Genomic DNA, 20,583 nt, shown 5'->3' on the forward strand with positions numbered 1-20,583 from the left:
ATTTAAATTTATTTGTGCCAATGGCTACCTCCTTCCTGGGGATGAGTTACTATGAGGACGAGAGCCCCTACTGCAGGGTGTGATCTAGCAAGCACTGGGGCAAGGAGAGCATTGGATGCCCCATCTTGCAAGCCTGTCAGTGTGGGGCTCCTATAAGATTGAATACAACCTCAGGGGTAAAGAAATGAATGCAAGTCCTTAACACTGGAGTCTTTGTTAGTGCTTGTTCCTTTAAAGCAGCTTCTGGACTCCATTTCTATGGATATGGCTGCTCCTTCCTGTGCAGCCTGTGGCATTGTTTTATAGGGTCTTCAATGCCGTCTTTTTCTTAAAATGACAAGATCCTTGAGTGGCTAACAAGGGAGCACCCAGAACAGCTCCTTATGTTAATTGTTGTTGTTTTCTAGAATTGCTGAGTGGGTGGGGTAGAGTGACCAGATAGCAAGAGTAAAAAGATCAGGACAGGGGATCAGGGGGGTAATAGGTGCCTATATAAGAAAAAGCCCCCAAAATTGGGACTGTCCCTATAAAATTGGGACATCTGGTCACCCTAGGATGGGGTCTGGCCTACCACTGTGGAGCAGATGCTGCAGCGAAGGTGGGTTTAGGGGAATTTTGAGGACCTGGGAGGATTCCATTCTGCTGAATGGGGACCAATTGCAGTAAGCTAAAGGTCTCTCAGTAGATTCCAGTGTCGACCTCACCTCTAAGCCCTAAGGCCATGCCACAAGGATGTTGTCTCAAGCTAGCACCATACTGCAGTTCTACTATTAACTGGGGCCCAGCAGTGTAGCTTATTCTGTAACTCTATCCAGTAGCCACTTGACTGTCTCTCAGCGATATCTGCCAATACATGTGGACCTAACCCTAACACCCGGCTGGGGCAAGCCAGAGGTGAACTTCCCAATCTGAATTTTTTGCCAGATACTCAGCTGCTTGGAAGAGATGCATGATTTAGCTTGAGCAACTGTGTTCCCTGCCCACCCTCCCCAAATCTGTTAACTCTTCCCCTAAAAAGGCTTAAATATTTTAGGTGATGATGCCACAGAGGATAATTTAGACCAGATTTTTGGCCTAAATTATCCTAATTTGGATAGCCATCAGTTACTGCCTCGCCAGACAGTGCGAACAGTATGACTTGCATCTTAATATTGGAGTTTCCTTTAGCACATAGACAGGCCATGGGGAAATCCTTGAACTTGCGTGACTTGCAGGCAGCCTTGCTTCCCTGTCTTAATCCAAGAAATGGCTCTTGGCAGGTATCCTGCAGAAGCTGGACCTGAACCTAAAGAGACAAGAGTTTGGCCTAGATTTAGGCTGGTAGAGACTGGGAGGACAAAATCTTGGACTGCGTTAGTTCTCCTCTTCTTGGTCGTGCTGGTTTCCCACATTGGTGCTTTGGTCTTGCACCAGCTCTCTTGTATCCAAAACAGGCCCCCAAACAACAAACCTCAACCTCTCCAAAGCTTTGGGAGCACGTAGGCATGCATATCCTGGTTTAGACACACCAAACCTCCACAGTGTGACACAGGCTCCATAGCCAGACATGCTGTACTCTCAGCTCAAGCAGGTTTTTTTCTTCGCATATAAAGATCTCAAGCTCAGATACTACAGTGGTAGGTTCCAGGGAGAAACCATAAGACTTCTGCGCTTTGGGCAAATGAACTTCAGTCTTCTGGCTTAACCATTGCTGGCTTATGGAGGTGTCTCTGCAAGCCCTTCTTGGCTGCTGAACTGATCTGAACCTCCAAAACCAAAAATTGTTCCTGTCTCATTTGTGGAGGGCAGATTAACCACCAGTGAATGTTACTCTCTGCTGCACTAGAAACGAGGCATGTTTCAGAAGCTGTGCCGCTTGTGGGCTGAACATTTGGTGCTCTCTGAGACGTGCAGGTGTCTGATTTCTCGCCACTCCCAAAGCAGAATCCTTCAGTGGCCCCAGCCATTTGCTGACTGACCATCTGATCTTAAATCTCTGGGCTTTTTTTAAAGTTAAGTCCATGCTGGTGAAAGATGCAGCACTACAGCCCAGGGAAAGTATCCTTTTCGATCTCTAATGGGTGCGGTGCAGGCAGCAGCCATGCCAACCTAGAGCCGCTATCTCCCAGGAGAAACTTGTCTGCAGCCCTAGAAACCGAATACTTCCTGGGGCTTTATATGCTAGTTGCCACCCCTTCATTCTGAAATGGCGGCTGCTAAGCATCTGACAGCCCTGTATTTTGAATGCTTATGTATTCCTGTGTGTCATTGGGGTTTGGGAGGGAGCATATGATTCTAGTCAGCCATTCCTCAGGCCTTGTCAACCCTCCAAATGCTTTGCCAGGATAGCTAGGCTAACGCTACCCGCAGTGTAGACACAGTGAGGTGGCAGAAGGAGCTGTCTGCTGGTGTAGCTAAACCCCCTTCCTGAACAGCACTTCTGTGCTGACAGAAGTGCTCTTTTATTGACACAGCTGGGTCTACGCTGTACACTTTTGCCAGCATAGCTAAGTCGGCTGAGGGGGTGATACTTTTTTTCCTTTGCATGCTGCTAGCCAACATAGCCCAAAACTTTGTAGCATAGACTATGCTCCAGTGCACATGGCATCCATCCCGCTCTCTGTTGTGCATCCTGGGGAAACAGCCACAACTTATACAGGCTGTGGTCTGGATCGTTTAATTTCCAACTCTGTAGTGGTTGGTTAGAGGAGTTTATTAAACTGTAACATGGAAGGTTCTACAGCTGAAGATCAACTCCTGTCTGTCATCTAAAGTAGTTATCTTTTGTGACCATTGTACTGTGACCATTTTTCTCTTCACCCAATTCTTTCTTTCTTTTTTTTCTTTTTAAATGCAATTTAAATGGTCACCAGCACACTGGAAGCGGATATTGCTTGCAATGGTGCAGTGGCCTACTGAGCAGATACATGGAGGATTCTAGTTTCCCAGGCCACTACTTTGGAACTTTACGAAGTTCACTTGAAGCGGAGTAGCTAGGCAGTTTTCTTCCAGATTTCTTCAGGCTAGGAAGTCCTACCAGACTCTGAAAACCAAACACTGTACTGCTTGCTATCTCAGGTCTATTCTGTGTTTGTGGAGGGCATGATGTTTGTATGTAAACAAGCTTCAATATACCAGGAGCAGAAGGGACCATAACTGACAGTGAAGCAGAAAATATTGAGATTGTAGTTCTTAATCTATTTCCTGTATATTTGTCTCAACCTCCTTGATCTCTAATGGGCAGATCAAACCCAGTGTGGAGCCTGTGACTTGATTTAAGCCAATTGCAGCTAAAGACCACAAATCAATGTACAAATTAACCACCCAGTAACAAGTCATTAAAGATGGATTTCTAGAGACTGGGCTAAGGACAACATCTGACAAGGTGGCTGGCTTCATTTACATTCTCAGTAAGTTGCCAATGATAGATTAAAAATAGCTGCCTTTTCTTCTCCATCTTTCTCTGAGAGGCATTGCCTTGCTCATAAATGATTGCAAACAGTGATTCCTGTTCCTAAATGTTTAACCAGCGCTAGCTGGCCTGCTCCCTCTTGTGTGCTCAGAGGCATTTGCGGTGCATGTTCGAGCTGCTTTTCAACCTAGGGAGTTGCAGGGTTAAACGTGGCTGAGGAGGATGGTGGCTTGAGGAGGTTTTGAATTGGGAGAGTAACTTTGTGGCTAAAGCACTGGCCTGAGACCTCAGGTCAATTCCCAGCACTGCTGCAAGCTCCCTGTGACCTTAGGAAAATCACTTGGGCTCCACAAAGGTGTGGCAGTGTCTAATTTTCATTGATTTCAATGGGAGTTAAGCTCCTAATACCATTCTGAAGATCCAGGCCTTAATCTTTTACCCCATTTTACATATGGGAATGGAGAGAGTAACTGACTTCTACCCTTTGTTGGCTTTGGGGACTGTAGGCTCATCAGAGTTACAACTCTGCTCTGTATTTGTAGACAACCTAGCACAATGGGGGCTCAGTGTTGGTGGGTGCCATGCTATTGTAATACAAAAAACCTCTAACTTTCTGGTACTTTTCTCCTCCCCTTTCAAGGTTCCAGTTATTCCTGTGGTGTATTCCTCGTTCTCTTCATTTTACAATCCAGCCAAGAAGCTATTTACATCAGGTACTGTACTGCTTTGAACCCCTCTTATTTATGGGTGGACTCTGTATTTCTGGTCTCCCAGCAGAAGAAAAGCTGGGCTCAAGGCAGAGTTGTTGAGACATCTTTATTTGGGCATTCCTGTCGCAGTGGCTGTCCTCTTACTAAGTTGTGTTTGTTCAGTTTCTTGGAGTCTTCCAGAGCCAGATTGTCCAAGGCACTCAGTACCTATGATCAGGGCTAGATGGTTTGTGGTGGGTTGTTTGTTTTTTTTTTTCCCAGCAGAGCTCGTCTCAGATAGTGCTCAGTCAATTGAGCTCTCTTGACCATCTGGCCCTTAGGTGCCCAAGTAGGAGCTCAGCTCTTCTGAAAAGCAGCCTCCAAATCTCCTTCACTTAAACTGTTGCACCCTGACACCAGTGGTGAGAGTAGCATATGGGCAAGAGGGGGCAATGCTTGGTGCTGGGCCAGGATTGTTTCTATGTGCTGTGTTGGGCCAGCTGCTCTAAGATGCAAAGCAGGGTGCATTTAGGCACCTCTGGGGACCAGGGATCAAATTCTTGCATCTTACAAGCATCTTAAGCAGCTGCTAACCTTCCAAAGCCCCCCAGATTACTTGGCTCAACAGGCAGTCTCCCCTGGGAAGGGTGGGGAGGCCCAGGGATAGAATGTCAGGGGATGCTGTCGGTGGGTCAGTTTGCTCTGGCAGGATATCGTATGCCCGGTTCCTTTCAGCTCCTTGCTTCAATGAGCAAATCCAGTAAGGAGGCAGTGACCGCAGCAACTAGAAGCTTTTTAGGATAATCCTTGGGGAGAAAATCATCTGCTTCTGTCTCCTTGCTCTTTTCGCTCACCGCCAGGCCACTCCTGTCCCAGTGTCACTCATCTGGCATCTCAATTCTTCTCCCATTGTCTGCGGGTTTAGTAATCTCGCTGCTGGGCTTGTCCTCCAGACGTGATGAGCCTTGGGCTAGGGGGCTGTAAAATGGAGAGGACACTGACCTCCTTTTGAAAAAGCACTTTGAGATCTTTGGATGGAAAGTGCTATGTAAGAGCTAGGCTGTGGTCTTATTACCTAAAGAGGCAGCTCTGGACCTGTGGTAGAAATATCTCTACAGAAATTGGGGCGTAGGGAGAGGGGTAAGCACTCTGCTGCACTAGAGAATTGACTGAGGCGTGGTCCAGTTAACTCTCATCTGGCCCATACTTGCAGTAGATGATGGACAAAAAGAGAACGTGTGAACAAAGCACCTGACACTGTTGTGTTGTGCACAGTTGGCAATGTCCTAGGCTGTTGTAATCAGCAGATGCTTCCTGTGCTCCGGCCTGCTTCCCCAGCACGTGCAGGCTAGGTCACTGGGTTGGCTTTTTGGCTGACCTGTTATCTCAAGAATATCAAATGCACCTGGTCCTGTAAGAGACAGCACCTGAAGGGCTCCTGCTGCCTCCTAAACACTCTTGCAAGGTGAGGCTGGAGTTTCTTTAACTGATCACTCAGGAGCTTTTGGCGTCAAAGGAATGAATTGTAATTCTCTCCCCAAGGACTTCCTAAGTGTTGTCCTAGCTGGGTTCGGCAGCACCTGCTCTGCCTGACGGCTCTACCCAGTCCTTGTGACAGTAAAGGGCACCCTGAGAACTGAGTAACTAAGAACTTCTTTCAGAAGTAGCTATTGTTACTTTTCTTGAGTGGGTACTTAGCAGTCCTGTTGAGTCCTGTAAATGCCATTGCATGCCACAGTGGTTCCTGCTGCTTCAGAAGAGAATCTGGGGGGTATGTGGCTTGCTCTAGCAGGCTTGTTGCAACAGCAGGGTCTGTGGGTTTAATTATCCAAAAAAATCTTGCTCTGCACAGCAAAAACCACCACCAGAGAACTGTACTGCTGGGCAGCCATGGGGAGGGTTGCTGGCACTTCTTACAGTCTGGGGAAATCCAAACAGGATTGCATGGGTTCCAAATGAATGTGTGCCCCCATGGGTGGGAGGGTTAAGGGGGAAATATCACCTAGCCAAATCAAAAATGTGATGACTTCAACTCTGAGAGCCAAGTGGCCTGGCCTCAAGTGAAGCGCACCTTGGCTTGATTGTGGCTTTCAATGACCGGGACCTGAGCAGATTAGATAAGGCCAGAGGGTATGTAGCTCAATTGAGGAGCAGAAGTAGTTTACTTGCAGAAGCAAAGCTTTAAAGATTGAGTGGAAGTTTCTTGTTTCAGACCATGCTCTTACTGTGTATGTATTAACTTACCCCTATGATCCCACCAAATACCTCCAAGGATCTAAAGGTTCCCAGAGAGTAAGATCTTGTTCCAGGTGGTTCAATTCACTCCCTAGGGTGAGGCCTAAGACACACTTGGGTATTGAATGTAGAAATGCAAAACCCTGGGTGTCACAGGCCTTGTATGTTGCGTAACGTTGCTGCTCATGACACGACACAGGTCCAAGAAAATCTGCTCTGTTGAATGCTAATAGCCACTTGCTTGTGTATGTAAGTGGGTTATGCTGTCAGAATCCTTTCTAGAGAATCTTTGTTAGTAACAGCTACAAAAATTACCCTGCTTTCTAAAAAGTCACACCGGTGACCTTTTGCAATGGACTCTAATTGGAGGCTCTTACGGTCTCTGCCACTAGCCTGGTGGGGACAGGGAAAGGAGTTGCAAGTTCTGCCGGGTTAGTCTGTTTGCAGCATTTCCTGCAATAGGAAGCCATGAACGCTTGGAGTCTGAGTCTGCTGCCAGGAACTTGTACACAGCCTTATGACACAGATGAAAATGAACTATCCCCACTAATGGCTGTTACAGCTGATGTAATGGTGCACTTAAACTGTATCCTGGTAACTAGCACATGCGAGCTTTGCTATGCTGTCTGCTATGGCCATGTCTGCTGGGCTACCGGGAGTTGTGAAGTTGGGGATTATGACTGGTATCTTAGTCATAGGGAGGGTGGAGAATGGCCATCTAATGGCCAAATGCAGAACTTAAGTTCCTTCTCCTGTTCCTAGGTAAAATCCGGGTTGAAGTGCTCCAGCCAATTGAGACCAAGGGCCTGAAGGCTGAGGATGTCACGGACCTCACGGAGAGATGCTACTGCACCATGAGGGAGACCTTTTTCAGACTGTCTGGCATGGCAAATGAGGCGAACAGCTCAGGGCAGGGCCCTCAACAATAGTATTCCCAAATAGCAGGGACTGAAAGGACTTGTTTCAATTGCCAAAATATCCAGGGGGTTTCTCCCCGTCGTTTGCAGCAGGTTTGGACAAATCCTAAGCCTCTACTTAGGGTAACCTTAGTTGACAAACACCATTTGTTGGGCCAGTTCTACTGTTCGGTGAATCTCTTTGTGGGTTCGTTATCTCCCATGGGGAAGTGTATCCTGCACTCAGTTTCTCAAACACCCTACAAGTGCTAGTGAAGCGCTCCTGTCCTGATGCCCAGTGCAGTGACCATTCTGAACTCTTCTGCAAGCTCAGGCCACGCAGCTTGGACAGTAGGTGTTGCAGAACACCACGTTAAGGTCCTGGCATTGATGCTGTAAGCCTGACGCTTGCCAGAGCCAATCCACTGGATGCCAAAGACGGTGTTAGGTACATCTTTGCAGCCTCCCAAGGATTAAAACTTGCTTTCATCCTGTCCCTAGCTGTTGGTGCTTGAGGAGATGAGGGTGGGAGCAGTTATTCAGACAGCGCTCTTCATGCGGCTGCACTCCACTAGTACATTCCCAGTGCTTATGGGCAGAGACTGATGCCCTAGTGATAAGTCTTGCTCACAGCTGAAATTCAACTTCTAAGGTCTCTGCCCAGCACTCAGTTTCATTCTTTCTTGCCTCCGACACAATTTGGTTTTTGCTGAATCAACTGGTTGGGTTGTTGTTTAAAGACCCACTAAGCATCTGTGATTCTGCTCAGACAAAGATGGGAGACCAACCGCTCACCGCTTCCTGATGGAATGGCCAAGTCCTAGGACATAGCAGGGAACTGAAATGTCCAGGATTCTCTTACCAGAAGTCCTGGGGCAAGCTTTAGACAGATGTCAGTCCCTTATTTGCTCTCCAGACAGAGTGAATTCCCCACCAGTACTTCTAGCAATCTTGCAGCCTAAGGCTTTCTTTAGGTGGGCCTCTACACATGCTTCCTTTGGGCGCTGCTGGGCTAGGACAGATGTGCCTTATGGGGCCAGCTACTCTTGATGCTGTCCCTTAATGAAGTCAAGTTTCCATGTCCACTGAGTGGACAAGCTCCATGTGGACTTATTTAGGGGTGGGGCAGGAGGGGGAAATGTGGAGACCTAAAAAACCCAACCCAACCAAACCTGCTGTATAGTGTCTTAGTAGGTTTTATCCAAACACTTAGCCTGATGGCTGCCGTAAAGCAAACCTCTATGGGGATGCTATCTCTAAACAAAATCCCTGGGGTTTGTAAGTGATGCATGAACATGCCAAGAACTAAACTAAAAGATGAGAGAAACCCACAAAGAGACAGGGACTCGTCTCTGCTCATCCCCATTGTTTTGCATTACAGCCAGCATCCCTGACTTAATATTTAGTCTTTTACTCCACCTGATGGCTTGCTTTTAGCATAGTGCCAGGTATGATGGGCTGAGGGAAGGGTAGATCTGGCACTTCCTTGGTATTTGTTGCAACACTTTCAGTGCTCAAATGTGTGTTTTTTTTTTGTTTGTTTTTTGGTTTTTTTTTTTTAAATTGTTTTTAATCTAGGTTTTGTACCTAGATTCTTTGTTGCTGCTCTTGCTTCCTAAGGGCTATCCTCTGCTGTTTGACACATTGCACGTCTGAAGCATTGACCAAAAGACAGTGCCTGCCATACAAACATGTCTTGGAACATTCGCCTTACTAGGACTGTTCGTGTCAGTTGCAAAAGCCATGGTGTTGGAGATGTAAAATATGCTGGATGGGAGAGGGGTATGATGGCCCTGAACCAGTGTTTCCTTTGGTCTGAATTTACCAGCTGGGAAACAGTAGCTGGAGGGATTCCCGGAAACTGAGTTTCAGACTCTCCTCACCCAGCAGTAGAAATGTAGAGCCCGTCTCAAAGGGAGTAACAGCAGAGATGTTTATTGTCTCTGGGGGAGCAGGCCTTAGCCATGAAAACTCCCAGGGATTTGATGAGAGGCCTTGTCAGCTTGAGGCAACATTCCCACAAAGGCAGTGCATCTCTTCTTGTAAAGTAATCTTGTGCAATGTATCGTCCCCAAGCCTCCTGCTCAGTGGGTGGCAGTGGAGATGATGCTGTCTCAATCACTGAATTCCTGTTTTTTCTTCCTATAAAGGACACCAAATCTAATGCTTAAAAAGCACTAATGCAGAACTGGGAGAAACCAAATAGAGGATGCTGGGGGTAGGTAGCTCCACAGGGCTCAAAGCTGTAGCTAGAGCTGTGTTTACAAATGAATATTGGAGCATCAATCTGGTACAATCCAGATTTCAGAACTGAAAAGCAGGAGGGTTTTCTTCTTTTACTGGTTCTGTACTGAAATCAAAGCAGCACTTTTCCCCTTCCATAAGAACGGCAGACGACATGGCTATGTAGTTGAAGCAAACATCCAAGTTCTTGTGGAGATTTCATACCCTCCTGCCCAGCGGCTCCGGTCTGGAGTGAGCAGTTGGGATGGTAAGGTCATAACGGGTGGATATTTTTCTTTGGCCAATGATGACTCTGTATCAGATGTATAAATCTAAGTCTGTCTGTTTATGACGGAGGTGGGAAAAGAGCTTGAGCGTGTTCCATTCTTTTAGTTGTTTAAATGTATGTTTGATCAATGTACATTCTTATAAAGCAGTTATTTAAATAGAAAGTCTTGTGTGGGGTTTATTCGAACCCAGGTTGGGTTGAACTTATTGCCTGGAGGAGCTTTTCCTGGAGGTGGAGGAGTGTACCCAATATTGTCAGTTTCCCCTTTGGTATTTGAGAATCTGTTGCTACCCACACTTTTGCCCCCTGTGAGTGTGGTGAGGTAGTGGGTGAAGAGAGCTGTGTCTGGACCAAATCTGTAGGAGGTTCTGCCACTTCCACTCTCAAATGCATCGCTGTTAGTTTGGGCACAATACATGTCAAAGATTGCATGGCCGTAGGGATCACTGCAGAGATCCTGCCCTCATTACCAATTTTGTAGAAAATCTTTAGTGTTCTCGCAACCAAGCACTGAACAGCTTGGGTGAGGTTGGCCAAGTGAGCTTCCTGCTACTAATGAGCTGGACTGAATGACTCCTGCATAAGGAGTGCTTTTGTCCAAGCTTTGCAGGGAGGACTTGTTTAGACAGGGTAATGTGTGGAGCCCTACAGATCCAAATTTTGGATTTGCATCCACTCTGCCATCCACAACTGCAGAGATCTGTGGATATAAATCTAGTATCTGCAGACGAGTGGGGCTCTGTATGTGCTATATAGTAACATGCTGTATGGACATAGCTACAGAGCACTGGGTGCCTGCGTATTGCCTGGCATACAATCCTTTTCACCCAAGTGTGGCTGAGGCTCTGGGAACACAGCCTGGGCTCCCTTCCTCTTAACCCAAAGGTAAGTACCCTCTCCTCCCCATAAAAGCACCAGAAGGACAGATGAGCTGGTCTTGAGTAGCTTCCTTACCAGCCCTTCCCTTCTGCTCCCCTATTTCCCAGCAGCAGGCCCTCCACTAGGCTCAAGCAGAGCTGGTGACCACACTAAAGGGTTCCAGTAACTTCAGGCCTTCTAGGAGCCATGCTCCTATGTATGTGTGGAGGGGCTGGTCATATTCCCTAGGCAGCTGTTTGTACCCTCCACTTCCTGCTGGATCCCATTGCCCCCTTCAGGCAGTGAAGAAGAGAGATGCTACTGCAACCCTTCCCCATGGTTACCATGATGATGTTCCCCCTTCCAGAGGCAGGAGCTGGGGAGAGATGCAGACCTCTCTACCTGCAGCTTCCTACCTGGGTGTGTGCATTTAAATAAAGTTGCACCTTGGCTCCAAGCGAAAGGAAGCTGCTACCCTCCTCAGCCTGACTCTGCTTCAGCAGTAACTGTGCCCTTAAGCTTCCATGAGTGAAATCATGACCTAGGGTAGAATAACTGGCTTCCACTGGGCCTCCTTCATGGCTCAGCATCTTGACCCACCAATGACAAGCCCGTGCTCAAGAGCTGTACAGGCCATAACTTTAATACAAAAACTGCACCACCCTACACAGTGCTCGGCTAATAGACCTCAAGTCTCCAGCTGTTTATAAGTAGAAAAGCATTGTACCATAGAAGACTCATTAGTTTTCTAGAAACATTAGGACCCTTCCTCCAGCAGCCTTAAGATAACCATGTGAAGAGGCATGAGCACGGCAGGCTTTGCCCGCAGCAACCTGGCAATGTGCATCTGTTCCTACTTTAAATACAACTATTCTACCACTCCTAGTTCCAGTCTGAGCCAAGGCTGGTTTAGCTAGCAAAACTGGCTGGTTATCTTGACACATAGGCAAGCAAGTGTGCCAGGCTTCAGTGTGTAAATGATGCCAATTTTTAAGAAGCAAAGTGATTATCTCTCTCCTCTTGCCACGCCCTCTAGCATTTCCAATGGAGAATATATACTAGTTCTCTCAGGTTTTAGTGACCAGATTTGACTTGGTCCATTTTGAATCTGTGTGAATTTCAGGTATGTGTAAAAAGGAGGTGGTGGAAAAGCCAAGGAGCAGAATCCAGCCCTCCTGTATCTCTATCTGCTGCTCTAACAGTGAAGCAATGTGTGGTTTGGCAAAACTTTCCCCCTGGGTACTAGCAATAGCAAGGTCTGGCTATATAGGCTCTTAACAACGTAGACTTCTAAGCTAAACAAGCTGCGGCTTGCACAGATCATCTCATGCTGCGGTACCACACAATTAATTGTTGGCCCAGGATTTCACCTCACTCTCCGTCACAAACAAATCAAGCACCAAATGGTTTTGCTTTTAGCAAGTCTTGTGTGGCACTGGCTGATGCTGTGCCAGCTGGCCAAGCGCTTGGAAGAAAGTGTTATAACCCTGAGCATCTCATACAACTTTGCCATAGGGGCAAAAAATAAATCCAATTTAAAATCAGTCTCCAAGCAGCTCAATTCTTAGAAAAACACACTAGGGCCCTTCGTATCAAAATAAGCTCTTTATGCCTCCATCCCACATCGTCCTGAAGGCGTCGTGGCCTCTTTCGCCAGGCTGGGTCAAGAGGTGCTGAGACAGGAAATCCAGGGTTACAAATTCACTCTGCTCCCATAATGAAGTACTGCTTCTCTTGTTATTAGCGTTCGTTCTTACATGAACCTGAAACCAGACAATTCCAGAGCTAGCGTTAGTCTAGGGGCCGGTGATGGGGCTGGGGCCTGGTCTACACACTGATTTTGTTTTAGTATAACTTCCTGGGTGTGACTGGACTTTGTTTTAAATTGGGTGTAAAGCTTCACAAGCTCAGCCAATCTGAGGGTGTTTGTAACGGGGGTAACTTTTGACCAGCACAGCTGATCAAGTCCCAGATTTCAGGGAAGGTCCTAGGCATTTATGGGTAGAACCCTTACACAGTCAGTCTGGGAATGAATTTAAACCCAACCGTCTAGTAACATCAAATGCTAAACTATTAAACCATAGCAAAATAACGCTTCCAAACCACACAATGTTAGTTGAAGCTAGAGGATTTTAAGGGCCTTGTTATTTGGTCTTTTATCCACAAAGCATTTCACCATTTAACACATCTATTCCACTCCCTAGGGGGCTCAGATTTTTCAGGACACAGTAAAGTTAGGGGATCCAAAAGTCACTCTTATCTCAGTGCTGTAGGGTCACTAAGCTACAACAGGCCTCATTCTAAACCAAGAACAGCTGCATTTTTCTATTTGTGGCTGCTGATTGCTGCCCATGCAGCCAGCCAAGTACCCCGTACATAGAACAGTGGGGAAGAAAAGCTGTGCCTGCGAATGAAGCCTGCGGACACCACTTCTTAAAAACCTGGAGTCCTGCTGAGGATGGAAGGAAGGGAATTCCAGCTACCTTCCTAAGCCCTGTTCAGGGGCAGGTTCTGCACTATCAATACGCTTTAATTGAGTGTGATGGGTCTTAGTTTCCATCTTAATTTTTCAACATTCTTGTTTTCAAAGGGCAAAAACATCCAGCTGGCAGGATGTGACCTGGCACAAATTAGTGACAGGTGTGAACTGTAAGCAACATCACAAGGTCATGTGTCAATATTCCAGTTTACAGCACCACATTCCAGGGTCGTGCTGGTGATAAGAATGTGTACTTAAAAGACTGAGTGAGCCTATTTCAAAAAATGTCACTACAGAGCAGTAACTCTTGACATTTTCCCACAAACATATAAGGAGGTAACTTTTGACCAGCACAGCTGATCAAGTCCCAGATTTCAGGGAAGGTCCTAGGTGGTTTGTTGGTGTTTTTTTTAAAGCAAATAACAGAAAAAGTTTTGCCCCTTTATAATAGGAACCAGCTGGAAATTGACTTTGTCTTGTAGGGCCTGTGTTTTTACACACACACAAGCAACTCTATGGGAACTAGGTATATTGTAGGACTTCCTCCACCATTTAGAGGCAGAGTAACTAATCAGGAATTAAGCTGTATTGTTGCTGAGCACCAATTCCTGAGTGGACAAATGATTGGGTTTCTCCGCAAGTTTGATCAAAAGCATTTAATGGAAAACAAGGCTTTCAAATGCAAAAGTTGTAAACGGCTGGCAAATTACATACTAAAACAAAACACACTAAAATTGTAATGGGGAATAAAACATTATACTATCCCAAGCAGCAGTGCTCAACTGTGGGCTCTGTACACTGAAATTAATGCAGCTGTGTGAAAACACCAAACCTATACAAGGCTGCATGGTGAAATAAGTATCAACATAAAGCTTGCTGTTAATTTCCATGACCCACGTACTAGCTGGATAACTACAGCTGACATGAACATGGTGGTGGGAAATTAAGCCCCATGCCTGGTCATTATTCAGCTCGTTCTACTTTTTCAGAAGCGAAGGTTTTCATCAAATGCTTTTGTTCAAAGTTGTGTAGAACTTGCCTGTTCTAAACAGCACTGATTTGCTGCACTGCAGAAAAAAAATTTGTAGAATTTTAGGAGCAACTTCCCCCAGTGTTCCCTGTACTCATGATCTGAACTAGTTCTGTACTCACCAAACTTACTTGGACTGTTAACTTTTGTATTGTGTTTCACTAAGGAGTGAGTTCTGACACTGCACCCACAAACCCTAGAATCTGAGGCAGTTTCTGATGTAGATGCTTATGGCCCCTGAACAGCAGTGGCATAAAAACGAGCTGAGATAATATGTATCCTTGCCACCACGCAAAAACATGTGATCTCCATGCAGCTGTTTGTCATCTTTGGATGCTGCACTAATGGATCGGGTTCAGCACCCGCACAAACAGCTTTGAAATGAAACTGTGCCTGTTTGTAACCATCTTTTATTAATTACAAGCTGATGGGTTTGGAGTTGGCATGGAAGTAGATTAACTGTGGCATAGACATAACCGCTCCAGTTGGTCTGCACATGCGGGCTATGTCTGCCATTCTACTTCTTAGATCTGCTTTACAAGAGGGAAGCAGTCTGGCATTTGTACTTTAAATGGCCCATTTTTGGGGTGCATTCCTAAGGGGTAAATCAGAGCATGCCGCTGCTGCACCTGCTCCCCTCAAGTTAGTGATGTGGCTTTTTGAAGTGAGCTTGTCTAGATTGTCTAGAGCGACATTCCCAGAGCGTTCTACCAAAACGCAGGTGGTGATTACTCTTTAAAAACAAGGGCTTCTCATAGGCTGAGGAGGTGAAGCGCTACCCAGCGATTAGAACTCAGCAGCAGGACCCTGTCTGCCTTACAGTGTCACTGTAATAGGTGCAGGGGGAGAAGAGAACTCACCGGTGCAATCTCTAGCAATAACCAGAACCAAGGGCCTTCTCCTTGCTGAGCGCTGCCAAACTACCCTTGCTACTTACACGTCTCCAGTCGCTCCTCCAGGAAAGAGATCTGCTCACTCAGGGACTCAATTCTATCCAGCTGCCGCAGGGCGTAGAACAGCTGGCTGATGGGGTCGGTGCTGACATCATCCGCTGCTGATGGCATGAGGTTATGGAATGGAGCCAAGAGTAACTGGAGTTTCTTTTGAGAGCGAGAAAAAGAGAGGAGCTGTTAGTTTTCATCCCTCTCTGTTACACTATCAGACCCACCCAGCGTGACCTGCCAACAGCTGATACGGCCAGCGCGGCCATCTCCAGGGCTGGCAGAGCCGAGGGTTGGGGTAGTTGACTAGTGCTAAGAGGGCTCCTGGCGGGGAGAGTTGTTACAGTGTTCACTGCAAGCGGTGGGCGACGCAGCTGGGAATGCTAATACCAGAAGACAAGACTAGATTAGGTGGCGAAATTAAAAATAGAGCCGTTGAAGGGCAAAAATTCTGGATGTGAACAGCTGTGCAATGACGCGCTGGAGACAAATCTTCTGACTGTGAATTACAAGTGCATCAAAAAAAGGCTGAAGTACGAGCACCTGCGTCTCTGTCCGCGCTCGCTGACGGGAGCTCACCTGCTCCAGCACTTCCACCCGGCTCCTGAGGGTTTGCATTTCTTCCTTCATTTCACTGGAGGCGCCTGCCATGAGCAAAACACCACAGGAATTAATAAAATCCCTCAGAGTGAACTGTCCTCCTCAAATTCGGGCTGTGATGGTAGAGCAAGGGCGGCCACCTCTGAGGCACAAAAAACCCAGGAGCCCCTAAATGGGCAGAGTTGGCAGTGTGGACTGAGACCCCTGACGGATTTCCCAGCCATCCTGGGAAAACCTGGACAGGTGCCACTGGCAACCCTAGGCGGAGCAGCAGCCGAAGGGTTAACCCGGAGGTCTGCCGGAGTGAAGGAATGAGCTGGCTGTGCTCTGCCACCCCAAACGCCACCCTCTGACATGCTTGTTGAGACCAGGATGCTCCCTTCGCTGTTCATTGACCAGCTGCAGGAATGAAAACAAGCGACAGTTCCGGCTTCCCCCCTATCAATCTACGTACAAGCTAGACATCCCCGCCGAGAGTTTACCAGCAGCTAATCCAGGAACTTTGGCAAGCGGTTTGTGCAGTAATGACCAGCCAGGACACCAGTGCCTGATTGAAAACACACAACTGCCCTCAGTTGAGCCCCCGAGGAGGGCTGGTTCTTACTGAAGAACGTGGTTCTTTGCACTGTAGCAAATCACAAGGCATTGAAACACAGAAAGCTGTCCAAGCCCCAGCCTCTGACCCTAATCCTGATGGGCACATTACCCCACAAACTACAACCAGCCTTGGTTCTTCAGGCTGAGATCAGTTCATCTTTTTCCCCCTCACAGGGTAGCAAAGCATGGGTCCAAAATGTGTGTGTGATTCGGGGAGGGGGTGGGATTACCTTTGTTCTGAACAGGAAAGAGATGAATGTTTAGAATTATTGCCTGGCTGTAACTAATTGGGTGGAAACACAGGAGGTTACTCCAGGGCCAAAGGATATTAATTAAGAGAAGGCCGTCAGCCTCTGACACTTTTCCTTAGAGAGGCTCAGGTGCCAACGATATTTAGAAAGTGATTCATTTTCATTCCTTGGCTTTGGCAGCTTTTCAAAAGGCAGTTTGGGGTCTGGGATCCACAGGGCCCTAAAGCTGCACTCCTCTGGCAAAGCAGGAAGGGTCTGACGCCCGGCCCACAACAGTGGGCTGCAGCAAGGTACAATTAGCAATGGGATGCCCCATTGCCCCGTGCTAGCAATTGTCCTTGTGCATACGTGATTGAGCAGGGCCTTGCTTTCACTTAATGAGCTCGCTGGAGCCTGCTCCCCGTCCGCAAAGCCCAAACAAATAGCCACTGATGGTCTGCTGAACGGCGCAGGTGTTGCTAGGCTGGGCTGTGGTGTATGCATGGTCTGTCCTACCCTTCCATGGGCTTGGACGACAGCAACATGGGTTGGATCCACAGCAGAGGCGAGCCAGCCCAGCTTCATTGACTTCAGTGGGGCTGTATCTACCCAGTGTGAAGAGTAAAAGGGCACCTGCACCCTTCCTCGAGCACTGTCCGCCACGCTGCTGCTGTCCTCAGGGCTGGGCAGCTGGGGTAGCAAAGAATTTGCTCAAGAGGGTGGGACTCTATCCCGTTCAGCCCTCGGCCTCCTGCATAGGACTAGCGATAAAGCTGTGCCCCTTGTACCACGACAGAATTATTGACAAAGAAGACCTCAGTCGCGGAGGTCACGGCAGTCACAGATTCCATGACTTTACCGGACCTCCATGACCTCTTTGGCTTCAGCGCCCCTGCCCTGCAGCTGGAACCCGGACCGTGCGCTCCCCTGCCCCTGCCCTGGGGCTTCCTCCGGGGGCTGCGGTTGGGGCCATGTGCCCCATCCTCCAGCTTCCACTGGGGGGCCGGGGCCATGCGCCCCCCTCTTGGCTTCCCAGGGCTGTTGCGCCCCCTCCCCCCCTGTGGCTGAGGCTGTGCGCCTGCAGCTGGATCTGGGACTGTGTGCCCCTGCACCCCAGCTCCAGAGCCGGGGCTGTGCGCCCCATCCCCTATGCCTACTCCCCACCCCATGGTTGCAGCCGCTGGATCCAGGGCTGTGCGCCCACCTTCCCCCAGAGGCAGTAGGGTTCAGATGGTCCGTCCCTCCCATCCCTCCGGGACTCCAGCTCTCGTTCCTCCCCACCACCCAGCCCGAACGTCACAGACAGCTCACAGGGTCCCGTGAATTTTTGTTTGCTGCCCGTGACCCGTGCGTCACGTTTACCAAAACTAACCATGACCAAACCTGAGCCGTACTGCTAAACGTGCTGCAGTGATGCAGGAGGAGACGGCCACGATTGCCCCAAAGGCGGAAAGGTGCCCTGCCCCGGTAGCTCTGGAGAGGAGAAAGCCGAGAGGGCAGGCCCCGGGGGATCACGTCCACGACCACACGGGCCGGCGCAGCCCTTCCGCCCCGCGCTGCTCCCGTCTGTCGCCAGTGCTGGCCGCAGCGCATTATTACTCACGGTACGAGTTTGAAGTGTCACAGCGCGTACCAAAAGTAATAATGGGCCGGCACCAGCGTCGCCGCCACTCCCGTCCTCGTGGCGCTGGAGTCACGTGCAGAGAAGAGGTGACGGTGCGCTGACCCCATTGTCTCCACGCTGATCATGGCGTCTCAGGGGCTTTGGAAGCCAGCTACTGGCCAGACCGAAGTCCCACCAGCGAGGGGGCGGTCTCGCCCAGTACTCGGTTAAACCTCACCACGAGCCATTAGCCCCATTTTACGGCCGAGGCACGGAGTGGGCCGGCGACTGGCCCAGGTCACAGGTCAGCCTCGAACCCAGGAAGCCTAGCTTCCAGACCCCTGCTCTAGCTCCTAGAGACCCCCGCTGCCTCACACCCTTTGGTTAAGGCTATGCAATTAACATCCAGCCAAGCAGTAAAATGCCCAGGGACTAGCTCCGGCCCACGCAGGGGTGGCTGTTACCTGATCGATTGAGGGCGGGGAAGGCAGAGGCCTCTGTCTCAGTGGGCGGTGCCGAAGCATGGCATGATTTCCCATCGGCGGAGAGCCTGTGCCCAGCCTGACAGGCACAGCCATAGCTCCCACGCGTGTTGACACAATGCTGGCTGCAGCCGTGGTGCGGGCCAGCGCATTCATCCACATCTGAAAGTACAGAGGTTAAATTCACAGGGGCTCGGGTGAGCGCGGGCCATCAGGAAGCAGCCCTTGTGAAGACAGGGTGAGCACAGAGCGCGGCAGATTGACACCACCAAACAAGACATGGGCCCCTCACAAAGAGCGTACAGGGGACAGCTAAGACTTGAGAGCAGTCAGCCATCCCTTGTGAGACGGCTTCATCCAGGCTACAAGTTGGGGAGACCTGTGCGGTGACAGCAGGCTGGATTAGTTAGAGAGCACCTCCCAGGGTCTGTCCATACCCAGGCTGCCCCAGTAAAGAATCTCTTTTGCTATCAATGCAGCCAGCTCGGGTCTCTCTTCTAGCAGGAGCTAAATTTCATGGCCCTAATTCGCCACTGTGTTACTCCCATTTTTACGCCACTGATGCTGCACCAAGTAAAACGGGAGTAGCCCCGTGACGCATCAGGCCCAGTACGTCTAAAAAGGGCAAAAACAAAGCCCCTGATCTGAACGCTCCCTAATTCTGGAGCTGGATCCCACTTCCCCCCGATCGGGTGAGCACTGTTCACCGCTGGCTCTGGCTACGCACCAGGCCATCCCTGGTGAGGTGCTATTAGCCTTTCACGTGCATGTGTGTGAAGCCCAACAGCCTTGCCTCACACAGGGGCAGTTATTAAAGCCGTGCCCACAAAGTGAAATGAACATGACAGCTCCCCCCACGTGCCTGAGCAAGTCTGTTCTAGGCACCAGGAAAATCTCTTGAGCTGGGCTCCAAGCTGTCACTACAGCCTGCCAGTGAGTCGTGCCTACTCCACACACATGCTTTGGACTTACAAATGCGCCAGATCCTCAGCTGGGGGACGTTCGTGCCGCTTCACCGGCTTCAAGAGAGCTGATTTACACCTGTCAGGCCTCTGCCTCCTACCATGAACTGGACTTACTGGGCCTCTGATTTAGCCTGGGACGGGTTTTTACACCATTTGAATCCACAGTTACTCCTGCGTTACACTGTGGTAAGCGAGAGGAGACCCAGCTCCACTGCGGAGTGGGCTGCAAAATCACTGCCTGCACCACGAATAGATTTTATTGAGCTGCGCTGTACCTAGAACGGCAGCAACACCTTGCAGGCCTCCGGAGGTGTAACTCAGCAGCGCTCCCTTGCCGTCCCCAGAGCCAGGCCGATTCGCAGCAATTGTGGGACTAGCTCACGATTCTGGTGGGTCTCTGCTAAGGCTGAGCGACTCCCACCCACATGAGACATGGCCTGGCACACAGCTTGCCCGAGCGGTGCCCATGGAAAGGCTGCGACAGGACTGAATTCCTGGGCTGGGGCTGGGCAGGCCTGTGCCTGCTCCAGGTGTGTACCATGAAGCCCCCCCAAAATGAGGCTTCTCGAATAAAGTGAGCAGGAAAGGCCATTTAGGGAGAGATTCTCAAGTGGTGTAAAGCAGCCGAGCACCCCCCCCTCCCATCACGGGCGCGTCACCCATTTACCCCAGCTGAGGCTCTGGCCTGTTTGCTTTTCAATGGCATCCAGCCGCAGCACTCGCAGAAGGGGGAGGGAATGGAGGGAAGGCCTCCAGCGCATCTCCCACAGCTAGCACCCCCCCCACACACCCCCAATCCACCAAGCAACCCGAATGCCTTACCCCAATCTGCCAGCTACAAGCTAGCTTCTGCCTCCCTCTGCTGGGTCAACAGTGTTACACCATCCAAGCCCTCCCTGCTGGTCTGTGGGAGCTGTGGGCACGAAACAGCGCTTCCCCTCCCCACGCTGCCCCCAGACCTTTGCTGTCAGCGAGAAGTCCAGTGACCTGCCCAAAGTCACCCAGTGCCAGAGCCCAGATCCACAAGCCAGTCCTATCATCCCTCCCCCAGCGCTGCCCATGATCGACAATGCCC

General features: G+C 49.3%; 2 protein-coding genes across 10 annotated transcripts in view; one reads left to right on the forward strand and one right to left on the reverse strand.

Annotated features, from left to right (window-relative positions):
• AGPAT2 (1-acylglycerol-3-phosphate O-acyltransferase 2) overlaps positions 1 to 9,886 on the forward strand; it is a 29,000-nt gene extending 19,114 nt beyond the window's left edge. For both annotated transcript variants that reach the window (XM_084650467.1, XM_084650468.1), the window contains exons 5-6: positions 4,032 to 4,104; positions 7,078 to 9,886. In XM_084650467.1, coding sequence (XP_084506593.1) covers positions 4,032 to 4,104; positions 7,078 to 7,244 — 240 coding nt within the window. In that variant the 3' untranslated portion in view covers positions 7,245 to 9,886. The remainder of the gene's footprint in view (positions 1 to 4,031; positions 4,105 to 7,077) is intronic.
• Positions 9,887 to 12,171: 2,285 nt separating this feature from the next.
• EGFL7 (EGF like domain multiple 7) overlaps positions 12,172 to 20,583 on the reverse strand; it is a 29,587-nt gene continuing 21,175 nt past the window's right edge. For 7 of the 8 annotated variants that reach the window (XM_084650459.1, XM_084650462.1, XM_084650460.1 and 4 more), the window contains 4 exons: positions 18,526 to 18,705; positions 15,575 to 15,675; positions 15,028 to 15,190; positions 12,172 to 12,344 (listed from right to left, as the gene is read on the reverse strand). In XM_084650459.1, the coding sequence (XP_084506585.1) occupies positions 12,322 to 12,344; positions 15,028 to 15,190; positions 15,575 to 15,675; positions 18,526 to 18,705 (467 nt within the window). In that variant the 3' untranslated portion in view covers positions 12,172 to 12,321. The remainder of the gene's footprint in view (positions 12,345 to 15,027; positions 15,191 to 15,574; positions 15,676 to 18,525; positions 18,706 to 20,583) is intronic. The other variant, XM_084650466.1, reaches the window with a different exon arrangement.

Source organism: Lepidochelys olivacea, assembly GCF_965140295.1.
Source record: "Lepidochelys olivacea isolate rLepOli2 genome assembly, chromosome: 16".
In the NCBI taxonomy this organism is placed as follows: Eukaryota; Metazoa; Chordata; order Testudines; family Cheloniidae; genus Lepidochelys; species Lepidochelys olivacea.